General features: G+C 39.3%; 2 protein-coding genes across 4 annotated transcripts; both read left to right on the top strand.

Moving 5' to 3' along the window:
• On the top strand, positions 1-26,770 carry LOC121520045 (WW domain-containing adapter protein with coiled-coil-like). Of its 3 annotated transcripts, none has more exons than XM_041803269.1 (13): positions 1-327; positions 738-771; positions 2,373-2,562; positions 3,030-3,121; positions 13,099-13,208; positions 13,391-13,488; positions 13,622-13,894; positions 16,208-16,324; positions 21,862-22,010; positions 22,197-22,288; positions 22,654-22,837; positions 25,074-25,201; positions 25,290-26,770. In XM_041803269.1, the coding sequence occupies exons 1-13, from the start codon at positions 287-289 to the stop codon at positions 25,357-25,359; spliced, it is 1,578 nt and encodes a 525-aa protein (XP_041659203.1). In that variant the 5' UTR covers positions 1-286; the 3' UTR covers positions 25,360-26,770. The 3 variants fall into 3 exon arrangements, with proteins under 3 accessions (XP_041659203.1, XP_041659202.1, XP_041659204.1); XM_041803268.1 differs by having other exon boundaries at positions 22,651-22,837; positions 25,290-26,768; XM_041803270.1 differs by lacking the exon at positions 16,208-16,324 and having other exon boundaries at positions 22,651-22,837.
• LOC121520673 (nicotinamide riboside kinase 2-like) lies at positions 7,985-8,659 on the top strand. The gene has a single exon (XM_041804236.1). It carries the CDS (start codon positions 8,114-8,116, stop codon positions 8,657-8,659), a length of 546 nt encoding a protein of 181 aa, XP_041660170.1. The 5' UTR covers positions 7,985-8,113.
• Positions 26,771-26,991: the final 221 nt, after the last annotated feature.

Below are 26,991 nucleotides of genomic sequence, written 5' to 3'. Positions count from 1 at the left end.
ATTCCGTCTTCTCCGTTTCCTCCTGACTCTGCTGCTTTTCGCTTAGCTACATCGTCCAAGCCAAGCTCATACCGTAACTACATGTCAGATGATGCACTGGGGTGGTTTTTAATAAAGACCACCCGCTATGCAGTGCTGGCGCTCGTTGCTCGGCTTGTAGGCTTGAATTTGTCCGTAGAGTCTGAGAGTAAGATATCAGGAAGCTGAAGAAAAGAGAACTGAGAGAGCAGACAGACAGGAGGCCACGGTTCCCCCTCACACACATACATACATCACCACGGCCTTGATGGTGATGTATGCAAGGAAACCAACAAGAGTCAGCGATGGGTAAATCAAGCCAAAAACTCGAAGTATAGAAGAGTATGCGTAGGGTTTACGTCTTTTTGTAGGCTAGCTGGTCAGCGTAACGTCTGACCATTAGCTATCGATGCTAACGGCTAGCGATAACAGCCTGCAGTTAGCCTTGGGTTCTCGGTATTTCCTGTAGCTAGTCGAACCGTTAGCTGTATAAAAAGTTAATATTAACCCTCGAATACACAAAAGACAATGCTTGCGTTATATATACAACACTACCGGCATTTTATTGCCGTAGCATAATAAAAAAAGCTGCTGTCGCTAAGGTGGAAAATAAAGCTAACTTAGCTATTAGCTAATTAGCCAAAGTGTAGGAAAAAGTGCTGGACGGTTAAAAAAACCGTTAACTGCTAACTGACTGTTTGTTCTGTGTGTTTTTAAAGGTGCAACGACAGAAGGGATTCACAATCCTATCAGGTAAGTCATGATCGATCATTTAAAGATCACCTGTCACTGTCTAATGGTTAGGCTGATAATTATTAGTAGTAATTGTGAATTCAGAGATCAGTAATAATCTTAATATGGTACTGTATGAAACTCATATACCCAATTCAAACTTATTATGTGCTCAAATATTTTTGAAAAGTAAGATTCTATCTAATTAAATTTCCAGAAAGAGAATATATAAGCATCTAATCTTATGTGGCCACATTAAAACTTTAGCTATTCTATTATTCTATATTGCTACTAAAATATGTCTCTGACCAATACCATGTGCTTTGAAACTGTAAAATTCCCTTAAAAAAATAAAGATAGTGCCTCCGAGGAACAAAGCTTTATGAAATAAACCTGCAGCTTTTTCATAAAATAATTTAGATGCAAAAAAAGTAATGAATCCATCAAAAATTCAGACTTGTGTTTACAGTCCACATTGCACAAGTTTGTTGCCAAGGCATTAGTTGCTAAACATCCCAAACAAAATACTTTGTTATTATTGTATCCTGACAGCATGATGAGGAACAGTGTTTTCCCCCGCTGCCCTTTTCCCTATGTTCCTCTCTTTCACTTGCATTGAGATGGGCAAGGAACTACTAAAGAGGGATATATAACAAGGCATCAGACAAGAATAACTCCTTGATTTTAATCTATTCACCTCACTTGACAGCTTGTTAGCTTGCTTTAAAAAGTGGAGCTGGATCATTAATGCGAAGCACCACACTTCTGTTCGTCCACATTCAAAATAAAAGTGCCAGTTTTTATATTTTTAACAAGGGAAAACTGTGAAAAAGGGAAGGGAAAACTTTCCAGGTCAGAGAACTATTTTCTTTAATGGATGCTGTGCTCTTTGACATGCCATCGGATGCAGGCATGCTGTTTGGACTCAGTTTAAGACAGCATGCAGAAGTTTGCTAGCAATTCTTGATAAATAAGAAATAACCCTGTATTTCTTGCGCTGTACTTCTGTGTTTTAGTTTCTTTGGTATTTAAACAGTTATAAATATTGTTAGGATGTTAGTAGTGTATCAAAGTTCAAAATTTTGTTATCCTGAAAACCATAGTACATTTGAACACAATAAATGTTTTGCTGATACATTTGACTTGACAAGGAACAAGAAATTCATTTACAGTACTCCCTTAAACATCGCCAAATATTGGTATTGCCAACTCCTGAATTGCCTCATTAGAATAAGATCAATAAATGTTTTCAGAGACTGAAGATTTGGCCATAAGCTCAAAATGTCCACGTTCCACTGAGTTGATGCAAAAAAGCACCTGTTTTCAAGAGTTGACGCATGCATGATCCTGGTGTTTTTTGTAAAAAAAAAAAAAGTCTGGCAATCTCAGTAATTCAAATCATGAGTAAAACGTTTAATTCAACAAAGCTGCATTTTATTTGTGAGGTTATCAATCATGTTTATGCATGCTTTTATACTCAATGCTGTTGAACCTAATCACTGAAGCCTGCACTACATTTTCCATAAAAGTTCATGTCAGTTTAAACTGTGAAGAAAAATACACATGAGAAGGCTTTAATATAAATCTGAATGTGTTTTTCTGTCATGCTTTCTTTAATCCAGACCCATAAATCTCAGCCAAAGAGCCAGTCCAGCAGCCTTCACCGTTACGACAAGGTGCGCGATGGCTCCTCAGACCCAACACCCCCCTACAAGATGCTGCGACGCTCAGACGAAAGTCCTGTCAGCAGGCATGGAGATGGAGCAGGACATGGCAAGGCAAAAACCTCTCATGCTGTCAGAGGTAAAAATGGTAAGTCAAGATCAGATAGTCATACATATGCATGCAGTGTTGAGTTGTGTCTTGACTGATTAGAGGAAGGAAAAGGCAGCACATCAGTCCTGCAGTGCTTTAAGACAAAAATACTTGTAAAACATTGGGTCTTCTTGGCTGTAGGCAAACTAAGAGCTTGCAGTCTCAGCTAAGTGTGAATAATACTGTTATCTGATAAAATTTTTGATGAATTTCAGAGTTAGCTGTAAATCCAAAATGTAATGTCAAAAACTGTCTTGGAACACAGACTGAAGATTTGGTAACTTATTTTCATCCCGCAGCCATTAGATCACAATACAGCTATACTGTATGTGTAAATAAATAATGTGTAAATAATGTCAACCTAAAAAAAAAATCACTTGGAGGCAGTTAGCAGTTATTCAAGATACAGTCCACTGCAGAACTTTGTGTATCCCCCATCACTTCATAAATGGCTTCATTTGCAGGGACCAGTGGCTCTCCTCAGGAGAACTCTCACAACAACAGCTCCCACCACGGCTCAGACTCGCATGCGACTCAGAGCAAGCCTGCAGACAGGGTAAGATGTTGTCCACTGTTATCTGATGTTATACCCTCAGGATTTCCTTTAGAATTTGCTGTCATGTTACTTTCGATCATGGTATGTGGGCCATGATGTAGATGATGCATCTCTCTCTTCGTGTGCAGACACTTTTGTCTCAGTGACAGGGCATGGTTGAAACATTGTATTTGTACACCATGCTTACTGTACCAAGAAGACAGGCTGATCAGATTTTATAAGGTTCTGATTTTTAAACTTTTGTCCCTGACCTGTTAAACTAAGCTGTAAGACCAGAAACATGTAAGTAGTCTGTTGTGAAACTGGTTGTAAGAGGTTGTTTATACCTTGCTTTAAACATCCATTTTGGGCAGTCAGATCCCAAGTTTATGGCATTTAGCATATGCATCCAAGCAAGACATAAATGCTCATTCAATGACAGCCTACAATCAGAACTCATTTGCCTTCCTCTGACGCAAATGGCATCCCGTTTATTATTTCCATGACTCTCTGGATTACTTTGGATTATTTAAGCCTGGCAATACAAATGAATGGGGGCAAATTAGCCATGGGTATAGAGGCTAGTGGTGCCTCTTTAACAGTCTTTCTCCACCCTTTTTCGTCACAAACATGGTTTTAGAGTAAACAGTGATACTATTCTGAGAGTAAACATTGTGGTGTACTGTTAAGATTGAATTGACAACTCAGTTCAAGATGACAAATTGCAAGCTGTAGTGATGTGTTTTTCACAAATAAAGACCAGAACTCCAGGAACCAGCTCTTAAGGGCCTGTGTCCATAGCTGGCTTTTTTTTTAGTGCTGGCATCTAGGATTGGGTGGTATCTGTTTTTTAATACTGTCATACCTTCCCAAATTTGTCCAGGGTATACGGTATTACCGCCAAGTGTCCAAACAAAAAAAGTAAAAATTATACAAGCACTTGTTGGAGTGCATGTGGAAGCAGAGTGCGTGCTTCTACAGGCACTTCATTTAATCCTTTATTAATCCTTTATTATTATTGTCCTTTAATAAAATGCTTCAGCTCAAAAAACAATGTTTATAGAGCGACAATTACAGGAGCGCTGGAAGTCATTTTGCAGGTGAGCATGGTTCTCACACAAGTAAATAGTTACTTCTCGTTGTGCAAATGATGTTCTTCTCTTTTTCCATCCTGGACGCGCACTCTTTTCCTCTCTCTTCCCTCCCCTGTCATCTGGGAGTGTAAAGCAATGTTCGGTGTGCTTTTCAACAGGTGAAGATTGGCCTTTAATATTCCGCATAGCGCAACAGTGCCAAGCTCTGTCCTGCCTCACAATCGAGGTAGACAAAATGATGCCTGGTTGCCACTGACCTTTAGTCCAGTTCTTGCTGTCATCAGATTTTTACAAACAAACCAATCATAAAAACCAAGGTAGGAAAATCAAAACTCAATATCAAAAACTGTCATGAACAAACCTCAGCTTTTTTCTTTACCATATAATCAGGCTTGGTTACTCTGAGTTAGATACTTTAAAGATCAGCTGCAGGAAGATTTTAATGTGCAGATTATCTTTTGCTGACGTAAGCCAGCTGATGATTATGACCCTGTCCTTCTCTCTCCTCCTTCCTAGGAGCCCAGAACAGTTTAGTTGTGAGCAGCAGCAGAAAAAATTTGTTTATATTTTGTGGGCCTGCACTTGTAAATTAGATTATTCCTATTTTGCAACTTTGGAGAGGTGCACTGCAAGTATTCTGCTTATGGTAAATGTTTTCTTTTATTGAGCCAAAACCTACTTCACTACCTGCTCTCCACCATGAAAAGCAGATCATACATTACAGCACTTAATTTTATACAGTTGTAGTCAAGGACTGTACAATTTGGTGTATAACAGACACTTTTAATACCAATTTTTTAATCCAAAGAGATGGCTGCATCCCATAAACTACTGCAACTAATATACCTGTACATGTATAAAAAAGCTGGGACATGCATTGCCATGATTGCAAGTTTCTGTTCAGGCTGTAAAGCTCTTACCTGTTAAGTGTGGAGTTTAGAGATTCAAAGTCTCAACTATTTTTTCTGTGCACCACATCTGGCTATGGACCATATTAGACAGGAGAAATGAAATATGGAGAGCTATATTTACCTTGTTGTAGCACATATGCACATAGAGTATGTTTACATTGTGTTTCTTGTTAACCCCGAGGAAGGCCACAAGCTTAAATGCACCTATTTGATCAAGTTGTTCTCTAAAGATCTACTATTAGTGAAGCTTTCTGTCTCCACACTGGTAGAATATGTCATCGGAAATTTAAACACAGTAAGTGCTTTCTGGTTTGTGCTTTTCAAATTAAAAGCCCGGTTTAGCATTTCCGTAGGGAAACTCCGTTCACTTGTACAGATTGCTTTTGTTTTGAATATTTCCAGACATACTTGCTCTATACACTGAATCAAGTCGCCTATAGGGGGGTTTATTCAGGTAAAATTTATGAAGAAGGACAGGGTTTTAGAGCAGGGAGATGCGGCTGACATGGAGCAAACTTGTGCCCTGTGTGAAAGCCGCACCAACAGGAGCCGGAGCAGACTTGTGTGGCACACGCAAGCAGCAAAACATGCTCCCAGTCTGAAATGGGCTTTAGCTAGTTCAGGTTCAAAACTGATAACAGTGAAACAGAAAATGAGTATTTACACCTGTTCTATGAGGAAAAGTCCAGTCTATACACCTACAATAAAACAGTTGTTACTCCTGAATGGTGCAACACACAGACACCCTCTTGGGCTCTATGGAAAGGTGACACTTAGATGAGACCTCTCAGTGTTACTTGCGCAGAAATAGAGAAGTGAATATACTAAAGGGCAATTTTAAAACTTTGGCGTAATTAATGAGCTGAAAAAATTAAAAGCATCTGTTATTGTGGAAAAATAGATACATTAATTTTACACTGGTATATTCTGCACTCATATTTACATTGCTACAGATTATTAATATTATATTACTATTATTGAACTTTACAATTTTTCATAGTTAAATAGTCATCAGCTCCAGCCATTAGGGTTGTCCCAATCAGCATTTTTGGCCGCCGATCCCGAGTCGATATTTTAATATTAAATATCTGCCGATACCGAGTCCCGATCCGATACTCATCATTACCTAGATTAGAGTTTCAATTGTTTTTGTTTACAAAAATAACTGAAGTAAACTGAATAACAACTAGATATCTGAGACTTATTCCATTTAACTCAGTACAGCCAACATTGTTGTAAAACCTATAAAACCACATTTCTGCTCAGAATGGTGTAATAGCTCTGTTTCAATTTAATCATTTGTCAAAAAAAATAAAGTTACATTTTCACTTAAAAGTGGTCAAAACAGCCTTGCCAATAGTCACAATAACAAATTAACTCAATCAATGAATTTGAAATAAAATAATGATAATATAATTCCACTTAGAAGTGGTAATTAACTTGACTGTATTAGTCACAAAAAAACCTGAACTCAAAAAATTAAACATCCTAACTCAACGTTAAAGTGGTGTAAACAGACTTGAATTGGGTCAAAACATATGAATCACACAGATACAAAACAACGATCCGTGTTAAAATGAAGCAGCTTAATCTGAGAGATGAACCAAAACATTAATAATGCAATATAACCCAAATATCAAATACAAGGCACTCTTGTTATTACAGTGCAACTAGAGCTGATACATCAATTTTTCTTCCCTCACTTATATTTCTTTACCCACCTCTACTTTAAAATGAAGTTATGGTTCTTGTTTAGGAAAACCAGCATCCTCGATGGCCTGCTTTACATGCTCTGCTGTGTGAGACCCACAAAACTGGCGTGCATGTAATACTGCGCGCTTTAACTCAAAGGTGGAGGACTGTGTAGTGAGACTCAGCAGTGACCTGGGGCAAACATCACAGCCCCAAATGTCTGTAGTGAAGCTAACGGCAGTGAAGTTGCTTTTTAAATTCTCTATTATGCTGTCACATACTTTGTTGTACAGCTCCGGTAAGCCAGTGTCAGTAATGTAATGTTGAGACTGCAGGGCATAGCGTGGGTTTAAAAGCTCAAGAAGACAACAAAAACTCAAATTCTTCACCACGGAGATGGGCTGGTTGTCCAAAGCGATGAATTCAACCTCTTCAACCTCCTTTTCTGTTATCTTTTTGGCTTTATCGCTCCCTCGAGGGTACTTGTCTTTCCTCTTAAAGTCCAGAGTGTGTTGCTTCGGTAAAGCTGCCTGTTGCTATAGTGAAGTCACTGTATTACACTGCATGTTTAGTTTGGAGATGACTGATCAAATTTGTGGAGTTAAGTGCTGCTCTGCTGCTACCACCTTGTGAAACAGTTGTGTTACAGATTCTGCAAGAGGCCACTGGACTGTTTTCACTCTCATGTTTGTAGTTTTTCCACACCGCTGATGTTTAAACACAGGGATGCTAATGTTGCTACCGCTACTGGTGCATTTACGGCCTGGCATAAATTGTGCTCCGTCTACAACAGCTGATGGAAATGATCGACTAGGCTGATCGGATCAAATTTCCGATCTCTCTTCAATTAAAAATGCTATTATCGGGATCGGGACAACCCTGCCTGCCATATAAGATGACAGGCTGTCCCCTTCAACTCAGGCCCTTACTGGCTACTGTAGGCTATATACAGAGTAGGACAGTCGCAACTGGTCAAATAAGGTGTAAATCTTAAGGTCAGAGGTTGGCAGACATTTTTCCAGATAGCAGTGCTTACAATGGAAAAAACACATTATTATAGCAAATACAGTGACCTATTGACCTCAGTGGCAAATTTGAAATCATGCAGAACAAGTCCATTTATCTTTATGGATGTTATTATGTTTTTGGACTAAATATTTGACTGAACTGGTTGATTCCGTGGAGGAATCGAGTAGTTGACGTTTCCTGCTGCAACCTTCTCTTTTTAAGCTTTCTTCCCGTCTGAGCATTCCGATCCCTGACCGGTTTTATTAACGTTTTGAACTCTCGGCGACTTTCTAACGAGCTCTGAAATCATGCAGTACATCATCGGCATCGGCAGCGTAACCAATGGAGGGAAAACCACCCTCACCAACAGACTGATCAAAAACCTGCCCAACTGTTGTGTGGTCCATCAGGATGACTTCTTCAAGCCCCACGATCAGATTGAAGTTGGTGAAGATGGCTTTAAGCAGTACGATGTCATCAATGCTCTGGACATGGATGCCATGATGAGTATGATCTACGCATGGTTGGATAACCCAGTTAAGTTTGAGAAATCTCATGGCGTTAATAACACCCTGGACACTGAGATCGTCCCAAAGTCTGACACTAAGGAGGAGGGGACTCACATCCTTATTGTGGAAGGCTTTCTGCTTTACACCTACGAACCTTTGATTGATGTGCTGAACCAACGTTACTTTATTTCCATCCCATATGAAGAATGTAAAAAGAGGAGGTGCTCTAGGAACTACACGGTGCCAGATCCACCCTGTGGCCTGTTCGATGGCCCCGTCTGGCCCATGTATTTGAAACACAAGAACATCGACCAGGGTGATCTTGGTCGACCTAAAGCTTTCTAATCAATTAATCGACCAATCGAATTGAAGCTGTCACCCCTAGAATCAACATCGCCAATATGTAGCCGATATATTAACTTTTTTGCTGCGCGAGGATTCTGTCGCTCTGTGTGTGTCCCTGCTGAACTCAGCCCGAGTGCCTGGCCCCTCCCCCTCAGACACAAGCGAGGGCAGCAGCAGCTCTCCTCCACTCAGTGTTGCCAACTTAGCAACTTTGTCGCTATATTTAGCGAGTTTTCAGACCCCTCTAGTGACTCTTTTTCCAAAAAAGCAACTAGCGACTTTTTCTGGTGTTATTGGAGAGTTTTGGAGACTCTGACATGAAAGCACGTATCGTTGTTGCTCTTCTCAGTGAGCAGTGGGTGCTGCCGTGGGCCCCACCCCGTCCCTAAGCACTCACAGGCAGCCCAGTCCTCGCCCAGCAGTCCTTGCTGCAGTCGGACTCACTTGGCTGCAGCAGAGAAGAGGACTAATGCCCATTTCAGACTGGGAGCGTGTTTTGCTGCTTGCGTATGCAACGCGTGTCAGCTCCGCTTCCTGCTGGTGCGGCTTTCACACAGGGCGCGAGTTTTCTGCATGTAAGCCACATCCCCCTGCTGTCAAAGCCCTGTCCCTCTTCATAAATTTTGCCTTAATAAACCCCCCTAAAAGCTACTTGATGCAGTGGACAGTGGAACAGTGTACAGCTTCAAAATAAAGCGTTCTGTACAAGTGAATGGAGTTTCTCTATAAAAATGCTAAACTGGGCTTTTAATTTGAAAAGCACAAACCAGTAAAGCATTCATACGGTGTTTATCTTTCCTGTGGCATATTCTGCCAAGTGTGGAGACAGAAAGTTTCACTAATAGTAGATCTTTAGAGAACAACTTCATAAAACAGGCGCATTTAAGCTTGTGGCCTTCTTCAGGGTTATCAAGAAACACACTGTGAAAATATTCTGTGTGCATATTTCTCACAACAATGAAAATATGGCTCTCCATTTATCATTTTCCTGTCTAATATGGTCCATGGCCACAATATAGGACTATTATACAGCGTTTTAACATCGTCTGAGTTGTATCTTTTTGAAATAAACAAAGATAAATGCAACTCTTAATTCACATGTCCACATTTGTGTTCATGTACAGTATATATCCTGTGTATATCGATGTTCTTATTTCATATATCAGCCGATATATCGGTTATCGGCTTATATATCGGTTATCAGCCGATATATCAGATATCGGCTTTTTTTAGCCCCTAATATTGGTATCGACCTTGGCCCCAAAAATCTCATATCAGTCAGGCTCTACTCCACACAGTTTCTTCCATCATGCCACTGACTGTTTGAAACAATGCTTTGGTGTTTTCAATATTAAATAAATGAATAAACCTTCCATTTACATCAGGGGTGGGTGTTCAGGTGTAAGTCATGACACATTACGATATGCAGTCTATGCAACAGTATGCAGCAACAGTAATATCACTATGCATCAATTTCTTGATAAACTGATATAGACTGACGGTCTACACATGTCAAAACACTTGATAAACATGTGTTTCTTAAAGTGCTTTATAAACAGTTGTCATTATTAATTTTAATATTATTATTCATATGAATATTAATCACAATCAAGTCTGGACCATAGGTCACACTGGTATTAGGGATGCACGATATTAGATTTTTGCCGATATGCCGATATTTTGAAACAAAGTTTGACCGATACCGACATTTAATTACAAATTTTCCACTGTTAAAAACACCAATTCTATCATGGACTACAATTTTTTAAAACATTGGTAGTCTATTTTTGTACAAACTGACAAAACATTTGATTTTAATAAGAACTGAAGGATAAATTTCTTTTTTTTTTTTTTTTTCCAAATACAGCCATACACTAATGACAAACTTACAGTAATGTCGTTGGGTTACATGTGTATCACATGCTTACATGTATTTTTAACATTACAGCCAAAGTCATCTCCATTTTTGAGGGCAATAAGCAGCAGCAAAATAACCTGCTGACACTGAGCTCCACAGTGCAAAAAGAAATGGCTTATGAATTTAGATTGATTCTCCTTATTACTCAGCCAGTTTGCAGGATGGCTCCCTGAGATACTCCTGACAAAGGGCTTTAAATAACAACAACAACACAGATTGCAAAAAATCTAGCTATAGTTCATGGTTTTATAGCTATAGTTCAGAGCTTAATTATGATTCTAAATTTCTGAGACTCAAGATAAACAGAAATAAAACTTCAACTAAAGTAGTTCTCCTGATTCTGCTTTAAACAGTACAAACTAACCAAGCAACCAAGTTTAATGGGCATTTCACTGTAAACAGCTCTGTAACAACACAGTGACACCCACATCTCCAATGCTGGACACACCTTTGTGCATCTTCAAGTGTGCACGGGAGACGGCACACAGAAGTCCGTCATTGCTTTGGCCATGTTTCGAGCATGTCACATAGGATGACATGCACGTTCTTTTATTCTCTATTTTCAATGTCCCAAACATGTTATCAAAAGCGGCTGCAACTGCAGCTGCTGAGTGAGCACTCCTGTGAGTGTAGGACAGACTTTTTAAGAGTGAAATCCTCATTTATCCATGGAGGCAGTGAGGCTAAACGTGCTAACAGGACGGACACTTAGTGTCCATATATCCGTGGTGAAGCTAATGTGTTTAGTTTTAACATGGAGCTTCTGTACGTGACTGGACACACAGTTTTGCAGTTCAGGTAAGGCTATAAGTGCCTGCTAGGTATAACGTAGCGGGGCTTTAAATGCATCATAAGCCGGTATATTCCACCATGCTGAAAGCTGATTATCAAGAGCTATAAATTCAATGATTTTCCTGTTCAGCTCCTTACCTTTGGGTGGTCACTGCTGTATTTTTTAGCTTTGCTGAATAATTTTAAGTAGAGGCTGCTGCCGAGTTTTCCCTGGCACGAAGTTTTGCCATTCTTTATAGTCCTTGTAGTCATCAGGTTGACGGTTTTTTAGATGCAAAATTAAACTGGTGGTGTGAAAGGCATGTTGTCGTGCTCCTTCACGCATCTGATGTACTTTACAAGCGATGCAAACAGCTATGTTGCTGTCTTGTTCCCACACCTCAGACTTCTCCCATATAGCTTACATGTTGAGTTTGTTGTTGGCGCATGTCCGGCGTTATCACGTGCGTTTAATTATGTTGTCACGTTATTGGCCGTACACATTGGCGTAAATTTTACTATTGGCAGATGCAGATAATTAACTTTTTGAGCTATTATCGCCCGATACCGATATACTACCGATAATATCGTGCATCTCTAACTAGTATATATGTAAGCTGCAGTATGTTTTCAGGCCTCCCTCAGAAAGAAAATACTGCCTTCCTGGCAAATGACCCTGTGTAGCTTTTTCAGTGCCATTTGATTTGCCAATGCGAGTTTGCACCACTGCTAGCTATAATACGGCTGTTAAGCACTTAGCCTGCAGTGATAGTTGTGAAGTTGACGGACAGATAACGTGCTAGTTGCTTTGGCCAGCTCCTCTGGCTGGCCAAAGCAACTATTAAACCCCAAGGTTTAATTACTTATCAGTAAACCCCACTTTTCCTTAAACGCAGGATTTCCTTAAACCTGTCTGATCAGTGTTGCTATGTCTCCCAGCTACAGAGAGCCATGAAGGGCCTACTTGCAATACACAATTAAAAGAAGTGAGTGCAAGGTGTGGTAATAGTGGTTGCATTTGCTGCAATGACAGCAGGTGTCTAAGCACTTGATGTTGTTTATTGGTCGCTGGTATGTAGGAGCAGGCAACATTTCAGATGAAAATAGGTATAAAAAGGGCTACTGTAAACTGTATTCTTGGGTATCTGCAGAACAAAGTCACCCTGAAATAACAGCTGTGTCTTATTAATGCATTAATTCACTGCACATTGGTATCAGTTTGACCATGCATTATTCTAATTCTTTATGTGATGCAAGAACTTGAGATTAAACAGCTGTGAGGAATTGAAATGACTGTGGACTTGTGTGCCCCCTCAGACAAAGCTATACACCACAGCTCTTTGCTTATAATGTCCTATACATACATGTGAAATACCATTTAATGCTTGTTTTTTTTCTCGATTCCTGTTTATATAATCAAATGAAAATGTTTTGTTAGAGTCAGGCCATGTGAAAGCTGTGAGAAGCTTTGAAAATGACTCCATAGATATACTTCTCTTCACCGAGGTTCTTTTTGCTTTTTAGGTCTTAAACAAAGATTGGTATTAAACCAAGAATGTTGCATAACAGCTCAAAACTCCTTGTATTAGGTTTCAATTTGTCAGACTTGAGGAGTGCTTGAACTTTTTACTCCGTCATAGAGATTATGAAGTCAGCAGTCAGCTTACATCTAGGTCAGCCTTTTTTTACAACTCATTATTATTTCGCTTTCCAGTCCTACTATATCATATCTCGTCTTTCTCTGCACCAGGACCCGGCAGATGACTGGACAGAACACATCAGCTCCTCTGGGAAAAAGTACTACTACAACTGTAGAACTGAAGTCTCCCAGTGGGAGAAGCCCAAGGACCTGTTGGAGAGGTAAGCCCATTTAAGTGAAGCATCAACAAAGCTACACTGAAGGATAATGCAGAGTCTTTATCTTTTGCCAAGTCATTCATTATAAGATCAAGCAGTGCACCTCCCTTAACAGAATATCTCAGGGTGAAGAGTTAAAATGCAGCCCGCATCCTCAGTGTTGCTTTTTATTTATTCTGCCTCAGGGAACAACGACAGAAAGATTCAGTTAAGATGGCAGCGAACAGTTTCCCAAGAGACATGGACTACAGACAAGAGGCCTTGCAGGACAAAGCCACCACAAGTAAATAAAGCAGAAATATGAACACCTTTTGCTTGCTTCTTCCAATTCCTTTGTGGATAAAAGTATAAGTTCAAATATAAAAGCATTCAGTGTTGTCAGAAGCTTTTTTTCCACCTCTGCCTTGTCTCCACAGAGACCACATCAGCAGACCAGTCCACTGCATCCAACTCCGGCCATTCCTCCTCTTCCTCTTCTTCTCAGAGCCTGAACTCTGCTCCCACTGCTCTGGGTTCCACCCCTTCCACCTTGTCCTCCTCTTCCTCCTCGGGACAGGTGCCTCAGTCTGTCCAGTCCCCGTCACCAGCCCTGCTGCAGGACCCGGCTATCCTACATCAGCTCCTCCCGGCTCTGCAGGCCACTCTGCAGATGAACAACGGCAGTATGGACATGGCTAAACTTAATGAAGGTGAGTGCACAGAAGAAGACTCGTTAGGGTCGTCAGTAGATTGCTGTTTCCTTTAAGTTGTTTGTTTTAGGATTCCTTGGTGAAGAGCTGCCTACAGCATGTCCTAATGGTGTGCAAGCATCAGCTATTGCTTTACATTTTGCAGCATTGGATGCTTGCTGTCCACACTGCGTCCATTAATTACTCACTTATCTATAGTGAAAATCTTAGTTTCTCCTGGTAACAGTGGAACATCTAGTAAATCTGACAAGCCTTTGAGAGAGTAAATAGTTTGTCATAAGTGTTTACAGAAGCCAGAGCATAACATTTCAAACATGGATACTATAGTACTATCAAATTCCCTAATGCCTTGTCAAGTTCCCTTGTCACTTATACATGGGTAACAGGAAATAGAAACAGGGCATTGGGATAAAAAGAAAAAAAAGCCTATTAGTCTTTTTTTCCTATATGTTAAAAATCCAGTCATCAATGAATCTGCAATTTACTTATTTTCTAAATTTTGTATTGGGAATAGGAAAGATAGTGTAATAAAGTTAAATCATGCAAAATTACAGAGAAATGCAAAACTATCAATATGATCCTTGAACAGCACTGCTACTTCTGAACAGTGACTCTGTGACTGATAAAATAGGCATTTTCCTGTTTTCTACCTGCTAAAAAACCCATTTACTAACATGTAAACAATCTTTGTTGGATGTTTTATTATCTCTGCATTTGTAGAAGAATATTGCTCAGTGCAGCGAGCCACATTCACAACCACTATCACAAAAGCTATTCTTAACTCTGACTTTGTTTCTGTCTTTTTAAGCTTACTTAATTTTTCTCTCATTAGTCTATTGTCAGTAAGTTTTTTTGCAGATTATTAAAAATTACAGTATTCAGACCCTTTCCAACAACACGTGAAATTTAGCTCCCCTCATTTCTCTGGTTTGTTGCCGAGACCTTGATTGGAGTTCACCTGTGGTAAAATAAACTTTCTTTGTCCCTGGAGGGGCAATTCAAGGCACTTACAGCAGCAGTATTACAAAAAGGGACTTTCTGGGACCAGGTGACATTGCTGTCTTCCTCCTTTGATCTCTTATCTGTCTACAACAGACACATTCACATTAACTTGATGAAATAATAAAGGGACTTAATTGAATTGTTTGCTGACCTGTAAATAAAACACATGACAGTGCAGTGGCTGTGACAGAGGGCTGAACAGGTATAAGGGACAGTGAGCAGGAAGGGGGTGGGACCTCAAGTCAAACAAAATCCTGCACCTTCCTGCACATTTGTGAGGAGGTGTCAGCCTGTTTCTTAGTATCTTACAGCTTAACAACTGTTAAATAAGAACAATTAGAAAAACAGCACCTCATTTCCTTGTATCACAGATTTATTTGTAACTAGCGGCTATCTCTCTACAAAACTGAAAGTCTACTGCTGCACCCTGTTTTGACCCGATGAAAACATAGGTCCAAAAAGGTTGTTGTAAGTAACATCCTAAAAAATTATGGAATCGTGTTCTGAATGCAGAGAGAGCTGGTATATCACTGGTTATTTTGGCCTTTCTGTTACTAAACTAGCTGGTGTTTTTAAGTTTGTTTGAAGTGTCTCAAAGAGTCAGAGAGCCCTTTAATAGTTTTGTTTGTTCACTTAAACCTACAGGAGTTTCTGAAGCCTCCAAGTTAAAGATGAGTGATGTCCTGAGTGCAGAAATCTGCTTTGGTTTGAATCATCAATCAAAAAGACAAGAATTACTGCTGTCACATTTGACAGAGAAGATAAAAGATAAATGCTAACCACAGGAGAAAATGTTGATAGGTTTCAAGAATCTTGGGAGAGTATGTGACAGATTTGATATTTGATATTTCAATTTCAAGAGCGATGATGCTTCAAGGAGGAGGACTCTGTTTTCCTTTGATTGATGGTTTCTCAGTGACTCTCACTTGCAGGAAAAGACTGAAATGAGCTATTTCAAAAACAGCTGAAATAGGATGCCGTCTTGTGATCGGGCCAATGTGTTAGCTCATATTTCAACTTTAGCTGATAGTCTCTCTCTTTTAAAAGGTATTTTCCATCCCCGATCTGTGAATATTTTGATTGTGTTAATATGTGACTTTGCTCCGCTTTTCCTAACCAGAGTATGAAAATGACTTTAAAATAACTCGGCTCGTGCAGCTGGTGAAAAGATCAATCTGTCCTCTGATATGATTCTTATCTCGACTATGTTTTCTGTCCTAACCATGCGTGTATGTCTGTGCCACTCACCTGTTGCGTGTGTCCTTGCTAACTCACCTGTGTGTATGTACGTTTCCTCTTTCCTCCCTCCAGTCTTGGCAGCTGCTGTCACCCAAGCTTCCTTGCGGTCTGTGCTTCATAAGCTCCTCACTGCTGGACCTGCTTTCAACGTCACTGCTCTGCTCTCAGCTGCTCAGCACTCCAACCAAGGTATGGCCTCCTCGCTGTTTTCTCACCATCTGCTACAAACACTCACTTCCAAGTTTTTTTAAGGACCCTGCTTTCCCTGTCCCAAAAAAAGCAATGTGAGACAGAACTTGTCATCACGACCCTCAGTTTTTGAAACTCATTTAAGGCAAGTTAACTGTGTATATTGCTTCTGTGGGTCTAGATCTCCCTCAAGATTTGTTGGAGTCACATTCTACTAGATTTATTGGGCTAAGGGGTTTTGCTTTTTATGGAAAAACATTTTATTGTTTGGGCAACTGTTAATTGTTTATGAACATTCTTGACTGATGCTGCTAAGTTGATGAGTGTTGCCAAATTACATTTTGTTATGTAGAAATATGCAATGACAATAGCATACCTACCTACCTACCTACCTACTAGGACTGAGCTTTTTTCTTAAATAAATATACTGTATACAGGCAGACACAGTTTTTCTAAACAACCTACATTTTGAGAAGGCTCCCAGTATGTTCTGTTAAAGATAGAGATTGGAAAACAACAAAGGTTTCATTAGTTTTAATTCAAAATAAAGGTTGTTTACATGTGCTAAAGTTGTCAGTCACACTGTGCTAAGGCTGAAATCTTTGTAGGTAACAGGGTTTATTCTGGCACAAAAAATGAGGCAGAGGTGGCACCACTCTGATCATGTGCCTGGCAGATTTCTAGATGGGTCTGGGGCCATACTCCCCCAGGAGAAAAATTGCAAACATCTTAAAGTTAAAAACATCGATCTAGTGCAGAGAAAAATGAAGAAGCTAATTCTATGAAAAGTGTTTTTCTCCTTAAACCGTTCTCTGCTCTATTAGTATTTAAGCCGGAGAAGCACCTATTCAAGTTTGATTGACCAATTCTAATTTTAAATTATTTCCTTGTCTGACCTCCTGATAAAGATGTTGGATGATACCAGTTTTTTCTTTGAAAACTGTTACTGACATCAAAAAGCTTTTAATACCCTTACTGTAATGAATGTTCAATTTTATGTTCATAATAAAACACTGTCAGGTTAAAAAAACAATTTAAATTGGTCATCTCTGATTTTAATTAAGATTCATTTTCACCGAAGAATTGTGTGACTTACCCTTTATGTCGGTTTACCTTTTTCCCTTATTTATGTCGGGGTTGTTTTTTATGTTTATTCAATTTTCTGTTAATTATCTATTGTATTAAATTGCCTATTTGAATAATATGTGATCTAATTTCTTGGTTAAGTTCAAATTCTACAAGCATCAACACTCTGTTTATCCCTCTTAGTTTAATATAACTCTCTAAAAACTAAACTATAAACTAGGGATGCACCAATCCACCTTTTCTGGTCCCGATACTGATACCTGGGCTTTGGGTATCGACCGATACCGATACTGATCCGATACCAGTGTTAAAAGAATAACCTGCATGCCCTACTGTAAGATAAGACTGGTAATTGTGTTGGGTAAAAGGCAAAAAATGAGTACATATAGATAACTATAGTTGATATTTACACTATAAAGTGTTAAAATGTTTACCAGCAGTTTGGTAAAAACAATACTTCAGAACTTACAGAAATTACTATTCAACTGTAAACTTTAATACCCCGTAGACTGGTAATGGAGCAAAAAACAAAGAAAGTGCATCAGAGGTAACATTCCAGTACAAAACTGTATTACACAAGTGTTTTTAACCACATACTGTGAACAAAGTGACAATTCTGTGAGAAAATAGTGCAAACAACCTTGTAAAAAAGGCTAAGGGTAGGTTGCCTAGATCGGCACCACGGATCGGCCCTTTCCCATGATACCCGATCCAGCTTTGAGGGGCTGGATCGGGCCGATACCTGATCGGTGCATCCCTACTATAAACTCTCTAAAATTTAGCCTATAAATAAAATCTGCGAAAATGAGAAGATTCCTGACTTGAGGAAATGTGAAATGTCTAAGGAATAACAACAATCAATAACTGTTTTGTTTAGCTGTTGCTTCACATTGTTTACCTGACTGCCTTCCTCCCACTCCCTGCATCATCAAATGGGTTTAAGGGAGATTTGATCATGTTTTATATCCACTAATCACTAATATAGATCGATATTCCCTGTAAAGTGATATGTGTGATTGATGGTCAATCTTTGTGATCACACACTCAAAAGCCCAACTTTTATCAATTAAGAAAAGGGTATTACCAAAATATTAACTGGATAAACATAGCATGATAACCAGCCTGTGCACTTGTGGAGTGGAGGAAGCACATTCACTTGATGCATCTGCCATAGAGAAGAAAATCTAGATAAGATAACCCACAGTTCTTCTCTTCCTCTTTGGCAGTTTTGGCAGCAACTCCCAGTGTACTGTTGATGATAAAGTGTTGCCACATCATAATATCGCAATTTCAGTTAAAAATAACATCCTCCTAGTGCAATCCTTGTCCAGAAAATAACAGTTTTCCTACTGTCAGAGCTTTCAGGGTTGGGGGAGGTACAAAATTTGCCGGAGGCTGCCATTTCATAATTTTATATGTAGGAAAAACCCTGCAGAAACCCGGTACTTATGGGATCCTAAAAGACTTACATTATGCATTTTTAAATCAAGGCATTATAAGTCTTAGTGTTGTCTTTAAAGGTCTTAATTTAAAAAGTGGACTCATTTGGTCTTGTGGGATTAAAAAAATACTGTATTGTTATAAATACATGCCAAGTGTATGAAGTTTTGTGTGACTGTTTATGCATCTTATTACACTCTTGACAGTGAAGTGAGTGTGAGCACTGCTATGAATCAGCTGTCAGGAATCAAAGCTGAACATCCCTGCTCATATGCAAACCTTATCCCCCTGTTTCACAATGGGAATCTGTAGATCTGTTTTCACTGCTGTGAGCGTTGCCTGTGGGGGAGATATCGTGTGTAAAGCACAGAAAGATTATGCAAAAAAAAAAAAAAAAGTACCGTATTTTCCGCACTATAAGGCGCACCTAAGAGCCTTCAATTTTTTCAAAAGCTGACCATGCGCCTTATAATCCGGTGCGCCTTATATATGGATCAATATTGAGCCGCAACAGGTCTCGCAACTACGGTAAGCAGCCGCCGAGTCCATTTTCCCCCGTAGAAGAAGTAGTGCGCGGTGCATGCTGGGATATATAAAACGGCGTTTCATTTCGGTTGAGCTCGATTTCGCCTGCAGGCGTGTTTTTGTGTGTTTACAGTTGAACAAGGTTGGTCATATTGTGAATATGGACATTAACGCGTGAACAACATTGAGTTATTATGCTATTGCTTTAGAGTTATTATTTGAGTTATTATTGTTATTGTTATTGCTTTGCACTATTACGAGTGTTACTATATTGTGATTGCACTAATGTTTAATTTACCGTAACAGCATCAGAATGTTTTTTACGTGTTTACTGAAGGGAGGAAAAGTTCCCCTCCACTATGTGATATAAATGTTGCACTACATGTTATACCTTGCTGTTGTTAAAAGATAAACTGTGTCACGAAAATACTAATACTTTACCTCGGAGAAAATAATAAAACAGTTGTTTATTCATTTTGGGAGTGAATGGAGTTGTCAGAAAGCTGATTTGTAATCTATTAATAAAGTTTGACTGACCTATCTGACTGTTTTGTTGACATTCCCTTTAGCGCAGCACCGTCTAATGGATGCATAACGTAACCCCAGCCTCTACTGTAGCACCTTATAATGCGGTGCGCCTTATATATGGAAAAAGTTTTAAAATATGTCATTCATTGAAGGTGCGCCTTATAATGCGGTGCGCCTTATAGCGCGGAAAATACGGTACTTAAGCATTCAAATATTAGCACTATAAGCCTGCCAAATTATGACAAATAACATCCTAAATATTTTGAATGATATTGAGGTCATATAAGATATATTGTCATATAGGCTATCCCACTTTGTGCTTTAATTTCTAACTAGAAAAGCACTCAGAGAACGCAGACCTTTACCATTAGCCCTATCTCCCAATAGTACAGAATCCTTTAAAAAAATTCCTGGATCAGATGGTGATTGGGACAACTCCCAAAATCTAATCAGTTCTTCCTTATGCCATTTCTGACATTTCTTGAAAATTTTATCTAAATCTCTCCACAACTTTTTGAGTCGTGTTGCTAACAAACAAACAAACAAACAAACAAACAAACAAACCTACCCAATCACATAACCTCTTTGGCAGAGGTAATAGCAAATTATTGCTGTCAAAAAATGTAATGCAAATAAATTGCACTGATGTCAAACGTCACTGTTTTCAACCACTGTCCAGGTAGCATTGTAAGCATGATGAAAAACGAGCCAGACATTTTATGTTCTTTTGATTTTTATCAGTTTAAATGTTTGAATGATCCGCAACACCCAGAGTTGATGAAAGAGAACAGCCTAGTGTCTCTATCTCTCCCTCCCTGCCCGTGTTTGTTTGTGCCTCTTGAGAGTGTGCATGCACAAAACAAGACGTGGAAACAATCATTCACCTACATGCAGAGATGTGCGACAGTGCTACGTCCAAAAACACTGAATTCATTCCCTCTGCTCCTAAAAAAGCAGAGAGAACCAAATTGAATTAAAGAACTGTTTTGATGGGAGAGCACACTGTGTGGTAAAGGAAGTAAGGCTGCTTTCCATTTACTGCAAATGACAAAACCAATGAACAAAACAAGTGGAACATGGCACACGGCACAGTTGTCATTTAATCTCAGTTATCTTGTTTTCATGATTGTGGGAAGCCAAAATTGAAACTTGTTTAATTGTCCAGCACTGATGTTATGACACTACTGTGAACCAAGTGATTGTTCTTATAAGCTCTAGTTTTTCTTTGAGCATGCTTTCTAAAGAGTCTTTCAGTGTTGATTTTTGGAGGTTTTTACAGAGGGTCCAATTATCTGCAGAGTTGTCCTCCTCTTAAAAGCAAAGAGACCAGGTGATTCATACCAGGGAAAAATAAATAAGGGTCCCAGGCTAAAGAAAAAGCTCTCTCTTCAGTGCTTCCCAGCAGACAGAGGATGTCCACTTAGGGGGTACAGCAGAGCTGCAACTTTTTGTTCAGAAAATGATTTCATGTCACATTTTTTTCCACCAGAGTTCCTTCATATTTTTTTAGTGTTAACAGGAGTTTGCTCTCTTGGTTGCTTTTGTGCTTGTGAATGCACCCTATCACAAAAGAAATGCTTTTTCTTTACTGGCTGAAAAAAAGCTGTGGTAAGAGGGGGGCTTGTTTGCGTAGGAAAACTGCAGAGTAACTGGCTGGTATGACTTTTTTCCTGCTGTTTGATCCATCCCAAGCCATCTATACTGAAACAGCAGTTGCAACAAGTGAACTAGATCAAAGGTCTGACCTGTGAAAACTTTTCAGTGTAGCTATGTGGTCTGTTGTTTTGCTGGTGGTGCTACATTTTGCAGCCATTTCTCCAGACAGATTCCATGACTGTGCTTTTCCTTACTCTAAACATGAACATTATTGTTGGAAAATCCAATTGTGATGATCAATTTCTAAAATCAAGACATAAATTCAGTGTTTGTTGATGTAACTATCGGTCTTCCTCTTTCAGCCCAGCACTCCAGTCAGTCCCCCGTCTCTCTGACATCAGACGCTTCTTCACCGCGGCCGTATGTCTCGCCACGAAACGGCACACCACAGAGCACCCAGAAATCTCTTATGGGTGTTCACCAAGGCAGTATCACATCCTCACAAGCAAGGGTGAGTCCAACCAGAAGCAATGTAACAAAACAAATTAAAATTTGTAGAATGAAGTACTTCACCTTACTCATGCCTCACAGCTTTATTGTTTTCCCTGCTCTGCTTTGTTATGATTCCCCCTGACTGTAACTGACGAACACTTTTTTCTTTTTTGGTTTTTTTAACTTCCTGCTCTTTGCTCTTCAGGCCAGCATGTCGTCAGGTAAACAAGGATCAGTTTCCCTGTCTCAGACTGTGGAGAAGCGTCCAGAGGACCCCAGAACTCTCCAGCAGAGAAGGTAGAAGATTTAAGACATCTTTCTAATATGCTGATTTGTTTGTGATAAGAGGAAAAGCACACTATCAACACTGAGAACTAGAATGACAATATCTGTCAAATCATTTTACAAACTTTTAAAGGAGTAAATTTTCCCAAAATGTTCATGTGGGCCATTTTTCATGCAAGAAAACATTTTTTAATGAAGTTTCTATCCAAGTATCCAAGAAAAGTGAATTGTTGCTGCGCAAATGCACACGTTTCTAAACTCCAAACATGTTTCCGGCATGGCATACTCATTGGGACCCAATCAATATTAAGAGACAGTCCTAATTGCATCCTGAGAGGCAGATGCACTAAGTTAACTTTCTTTTCTTACCACAGCAGCCAGGACATTCTGTGCACGGGATCAAACTTACCTGGTGCAGCGTTGCCCCACATCCCCTCCAGCAGCACCAGCCAAACCTCATCCGACACCCCTGGCACCTTCACCCCCACCCTGGCAGCTTATTTTGATGAGAACCTCATCAGACATATCCAAGGATGGCCTTCAGAGAACACTGAGAAACAGGTACAGTCTTGCATGCAGAATCATGAATGTAAAGGGAAGATTAAGTTTGTCCCACCAGGTTAAACAGGATTGTTGGAAAGAGCTGACAGTTTTTATTTTGTTTCACAAAATTCTAGCAGAATCTTCAAACTGATCTTCAGTCATGTAAATATTTTTTCTCACCATTTGTAGTAAGCACTGAAGAGCAAAGACGCCCTATCTTTAATTCGTACACTAATGTAGTTGTCCTTGTGTGTTGATTGGTTAAGGAGTTGTTTGCACAAACAGAGTCGTGGAAGTCCTTCATTTAACTTCAAGTTTCCAAATCTTTCAAGGTCACCTGTGACCGTTTTTCAGAGCTTGAAATAGAATAAAACATGTTGATGACAGGTGAACAAATAGGGAAATGAATTGCAAGTTTTCAACTATAAAATAACAATCAAATTCTGTAAATGATTAAACTATATTTTCTGGGTTTGAAGTTATCTCAACAAGAGACTTTTAACAATGTCATGATTGTAACAGTTGTAGTCATTGGCACTCTGAAATAGAATATTTTGATATAAATATTTTATATTAATAATTACATGTGTCACGAAACACAAGTATAGTTTTATGTTTCTATGACATTTAGATGTGCAAACAGAACTTTAATCTTGTCTTTTGTCCAGTTAAAATATCCCTGTGTATAGTAGGCTTTTATTTTTGCCAGGAAGATTATGATGTATTGTCTGGAGGGTCATGTCTGGACATGTCATGTTTGTAGACTACAGTATGTGACTCTATTTCACAACCAGAGTGAAATATAGGAGAATGACGATCCGTTGGACATGAGAGTTTTCCAGAGTTTTGTTTGATCACCTGCAGCCAGAGATAAACAGTCGGGGAGAAGACCATTACTAGGAACATTATCTGACTGAGGAAGACAGTGTCTCAACAGCTGACAACACAAAGCAATGCAAAATAAATCCCTTTTAGTTTAACACCTTTAAATTAAGAGGGCTTATGTAGTGAGCTCCTCTCTAACTTGTTTTAAATGTTGAAAAATTTTTATTCCAAATATATTTTTAGCTTATAATCCATGTTTTAAAAGTTTCCCAATGATGACTTTGATACACATTAAGCACTTATTTTAGCCATCAATAGCAATAAGAAAATGTAGTTTGCACCAAAAACTAGTCTGTCAACTATGCGTCAAGTTTATAGAAGAGCATAGAGACTAATTTCAGTCCTTAGGATACACCATAGACTTTGAGGACTGAGGATGAACAAAACAATGATACCACTAACTTAGGTCTCTTGGTCCAGCCCAAAACTCCAATAAATGCATTTGTATTTGCTGATATTCAACTTGATACACCAGGTGCAAATATCTGCAGAAACTGACATATATGTCAATGCTGACAATATCATGCATACCTACTAAAAATGTGAAAATAAATGCACACAATTAGTACAATCAGTTCTATTTACACACCCCAGCCACTTTATAAGGTACACCCATTCAACTACTTGTAGATACAAATATCTTATCAGCCAGTCACATGGCGGAAGCCAGTGCCTTCAGGCATGTATGCATGGTCAAGATGATCTGCAGATACATCATGCAGCAATGTCATCACACGGAGCATCCACTGCTGATAAATGTGTTGATGACTCAGTATACATAAGCATGTTTTTTTTAAGCTGTTAAATAGCAACAGCTATTAGTTATTTCACCTGACCTGGGATCAGTAGTTATGTTAACTGTACAGAGCCCAGTGAGGAGAGAGAGAGAGTTATCCCTCACAGCATATAATCTTGAGCCTGATCAGAGTTCCAAGCACTTCTCCTGCTGAATGAATCCCAGACTTTTGAAGTCGTATGAACCCTTATAGTCGTTTCTCTGCATGTCCGTATACTATCTGAATCCCCCTGGCATTCCTTTATGCACCATGAACTGTTCCATCTCTGCATAATTTTTGATGCTTTTCAGTGCTGCACCAAACAAGCTCTCATGTCACAGGACAGCCTGTGTCCAGAGCAAGATTAAATGTTCAGTTGAAGACAGTTACAATCTGATTACTATCTGATGTGAGCTGGAAGTAAAAATGTCAAAGGATTAGCAAATGATGTTTCTTTCAGCTTTGAAGAGTTCTGTTAAAGTGTAAAAGAAACACGAGGAAGATAAACTTGACATCTTGGAGTAGTTTAAAGTTGTTAGGGAAGGAATTCAGCATAGATCAGCAAGTAGAAACCCATGTCATTTCTCTATCAGGCGGCTCGGTTGCGGGAGGACATCCACAACATGGGCAGTTTGTACATGTCAGAGCTCTGCACAGAGATGAAAAACCTGCGCTCCCTGGTCAGAGTGAGTGAAATACAGGCTACACTAAGGGAACAGAGGTGAGGGACATACTCTAATTATATTTTCTGATTTCCAACATTGATGTTCACACCACACATTTATACACTGTTTTCCTTCTAAACACAGGATCCTGTTTCTGAGACAGCAGAGCAAAGAGCTCGACAAGCTGAAGAATCAGAACTCATACATGGTCTGAGGAGACCAGAGAAGAAAGGACAGGAATGGATGGATTCAAATATCAATAATAAAGGAATAAACATGGACAGCATCTGCTCCAGCCTGTTTATTCTTTACAAGAAGCGACTGAGAAAAGCTGTTCAACACATATGAGGCAGCAGTGACGCTCCATCATCCTGAACGTCTTTGTTTCTTTCCTTTTTTAAAAGAGTTTGTTTTCCAGTGTCCACCACATACTCTCTCTGGGTGGTGAAACTGTCGCTTCACTGAGTCGGACACTTTACCCAGTGGACACAGAGGACCTGAGGCGTTTTTCAGACAGCACCTTCTCGGACTGTGAACCTTGGATTGTGTGTATCGTATTGGGTTAACTTGTTTTCTGGTGTGTTTTTTGATGTGTAGTGGTCAGGAAAAGATTACGATTCATTCTTGGGAAAAATCAATTAAAACAAAACCATCTCATAATAATCAGTGTGACTGTTTTTTTTTTTTGTTGTTGTTTTTAGGGTGAGCAGGGATGTTTGTTCCCTTATCCTCTGACTCAGTCATGCATTGAAATGTACGCTTTCAATGGCAGTGATGTTACTAATGTTATTTTTTACTCACTATACCTGTCTGTGGTTCTCCCACACCGGCGTGTCTTCGAGCTGGGTGGATTTTCATGTCGAGAGATTAGCGAAGACCTTGGGCCAGATCTGTCTGAAAATACTTAATGTGCTTCAGTTGCTTTGTCTCCCTGATGGGAAACATTCCAGTGGTGAAGATTCACTGGAGCATTTGTGGCTAGATCACACACAAAGCCATTTTGAAAAAAGCCTATACTATTGGACCTAGATTGGCTGCTAGTGCATATAAGGTTATATTAATTTGTAGCCCTGCTGGCATTCTGACTTTTCTCTTCTTCCCTTCTGCTACTCGTCTTTCTTTCTTTCTTTGTATAATTTTTTTTGTTTCTCTCCCTTCTCTGATGGGAGAAATACTTCATTCCTTTTGTGCAGCTTAGCAAGAGATTGTGTAAAAGAGTAGAAAAGTGACTAAACTTGCAGTCATGTAAAGCTAAATTATTGTTGCACACGACTGATTACGTCCACGTTGTCGTAATGGAAGAAAAAAAAATTCAGTGGATTTATTTTTAAAAAAAGGAAACTCATGTTTAGTTTTCTGTTGTGGCCGCGGCCGTTTTTATTAACTGACTCTAGCCAGATGTGGCTACTTTTTTTAAAGGCTTCACTCATGACGAGAGGGTATACTTTTTATACATTAAACTGCAGTCGTACACTTCTACACCCATAAAGCAACTTCCTTTGTCTCTTGGCTGTTCTTTTCTTTGTCTTTGAAAAGTTTCCACCACATCTGATGTGCACACTTCTGTTTTTGGGGTGGGCGGTGGGGTCGGGGGGCTTTGTATTCCATAAAATATGAGAATAAAATATTATACCACATCTCTTTCTTGCTCTTTACTCACCATTCAGCTGTTAAGACTGATTAAAGCTGTGTGCGCTGTATACCTTGGGTATATTTCCTGCTGAATTATGCATTTTGTAATTTTGCTAAATTAAAGTGTAATTATTCAGCTGGAGGAGGGTTAGTGTGACAGCTCGGGGAGATGTAATGCGCAATGGGATCGGCCTGTGCACTTTATGAATGACTC

Source organism: Cheilinus undulatus, linkage group 13, assembly GCF_018320785.1.
Source record: "Cheilinus undulatus linkage group 13, ASM1832078v1, whole genome shotgun sequence".
NCBI classification, from domain to species: Eukaryota; Metazoa; Chordata; class Actinopteri; order Labriformes; family Labridae; genus Cheilinus; species Cheilinus undulatus.
This window is presented reverse-complemented; position numbering and strand designations above follow the sequence as displayed.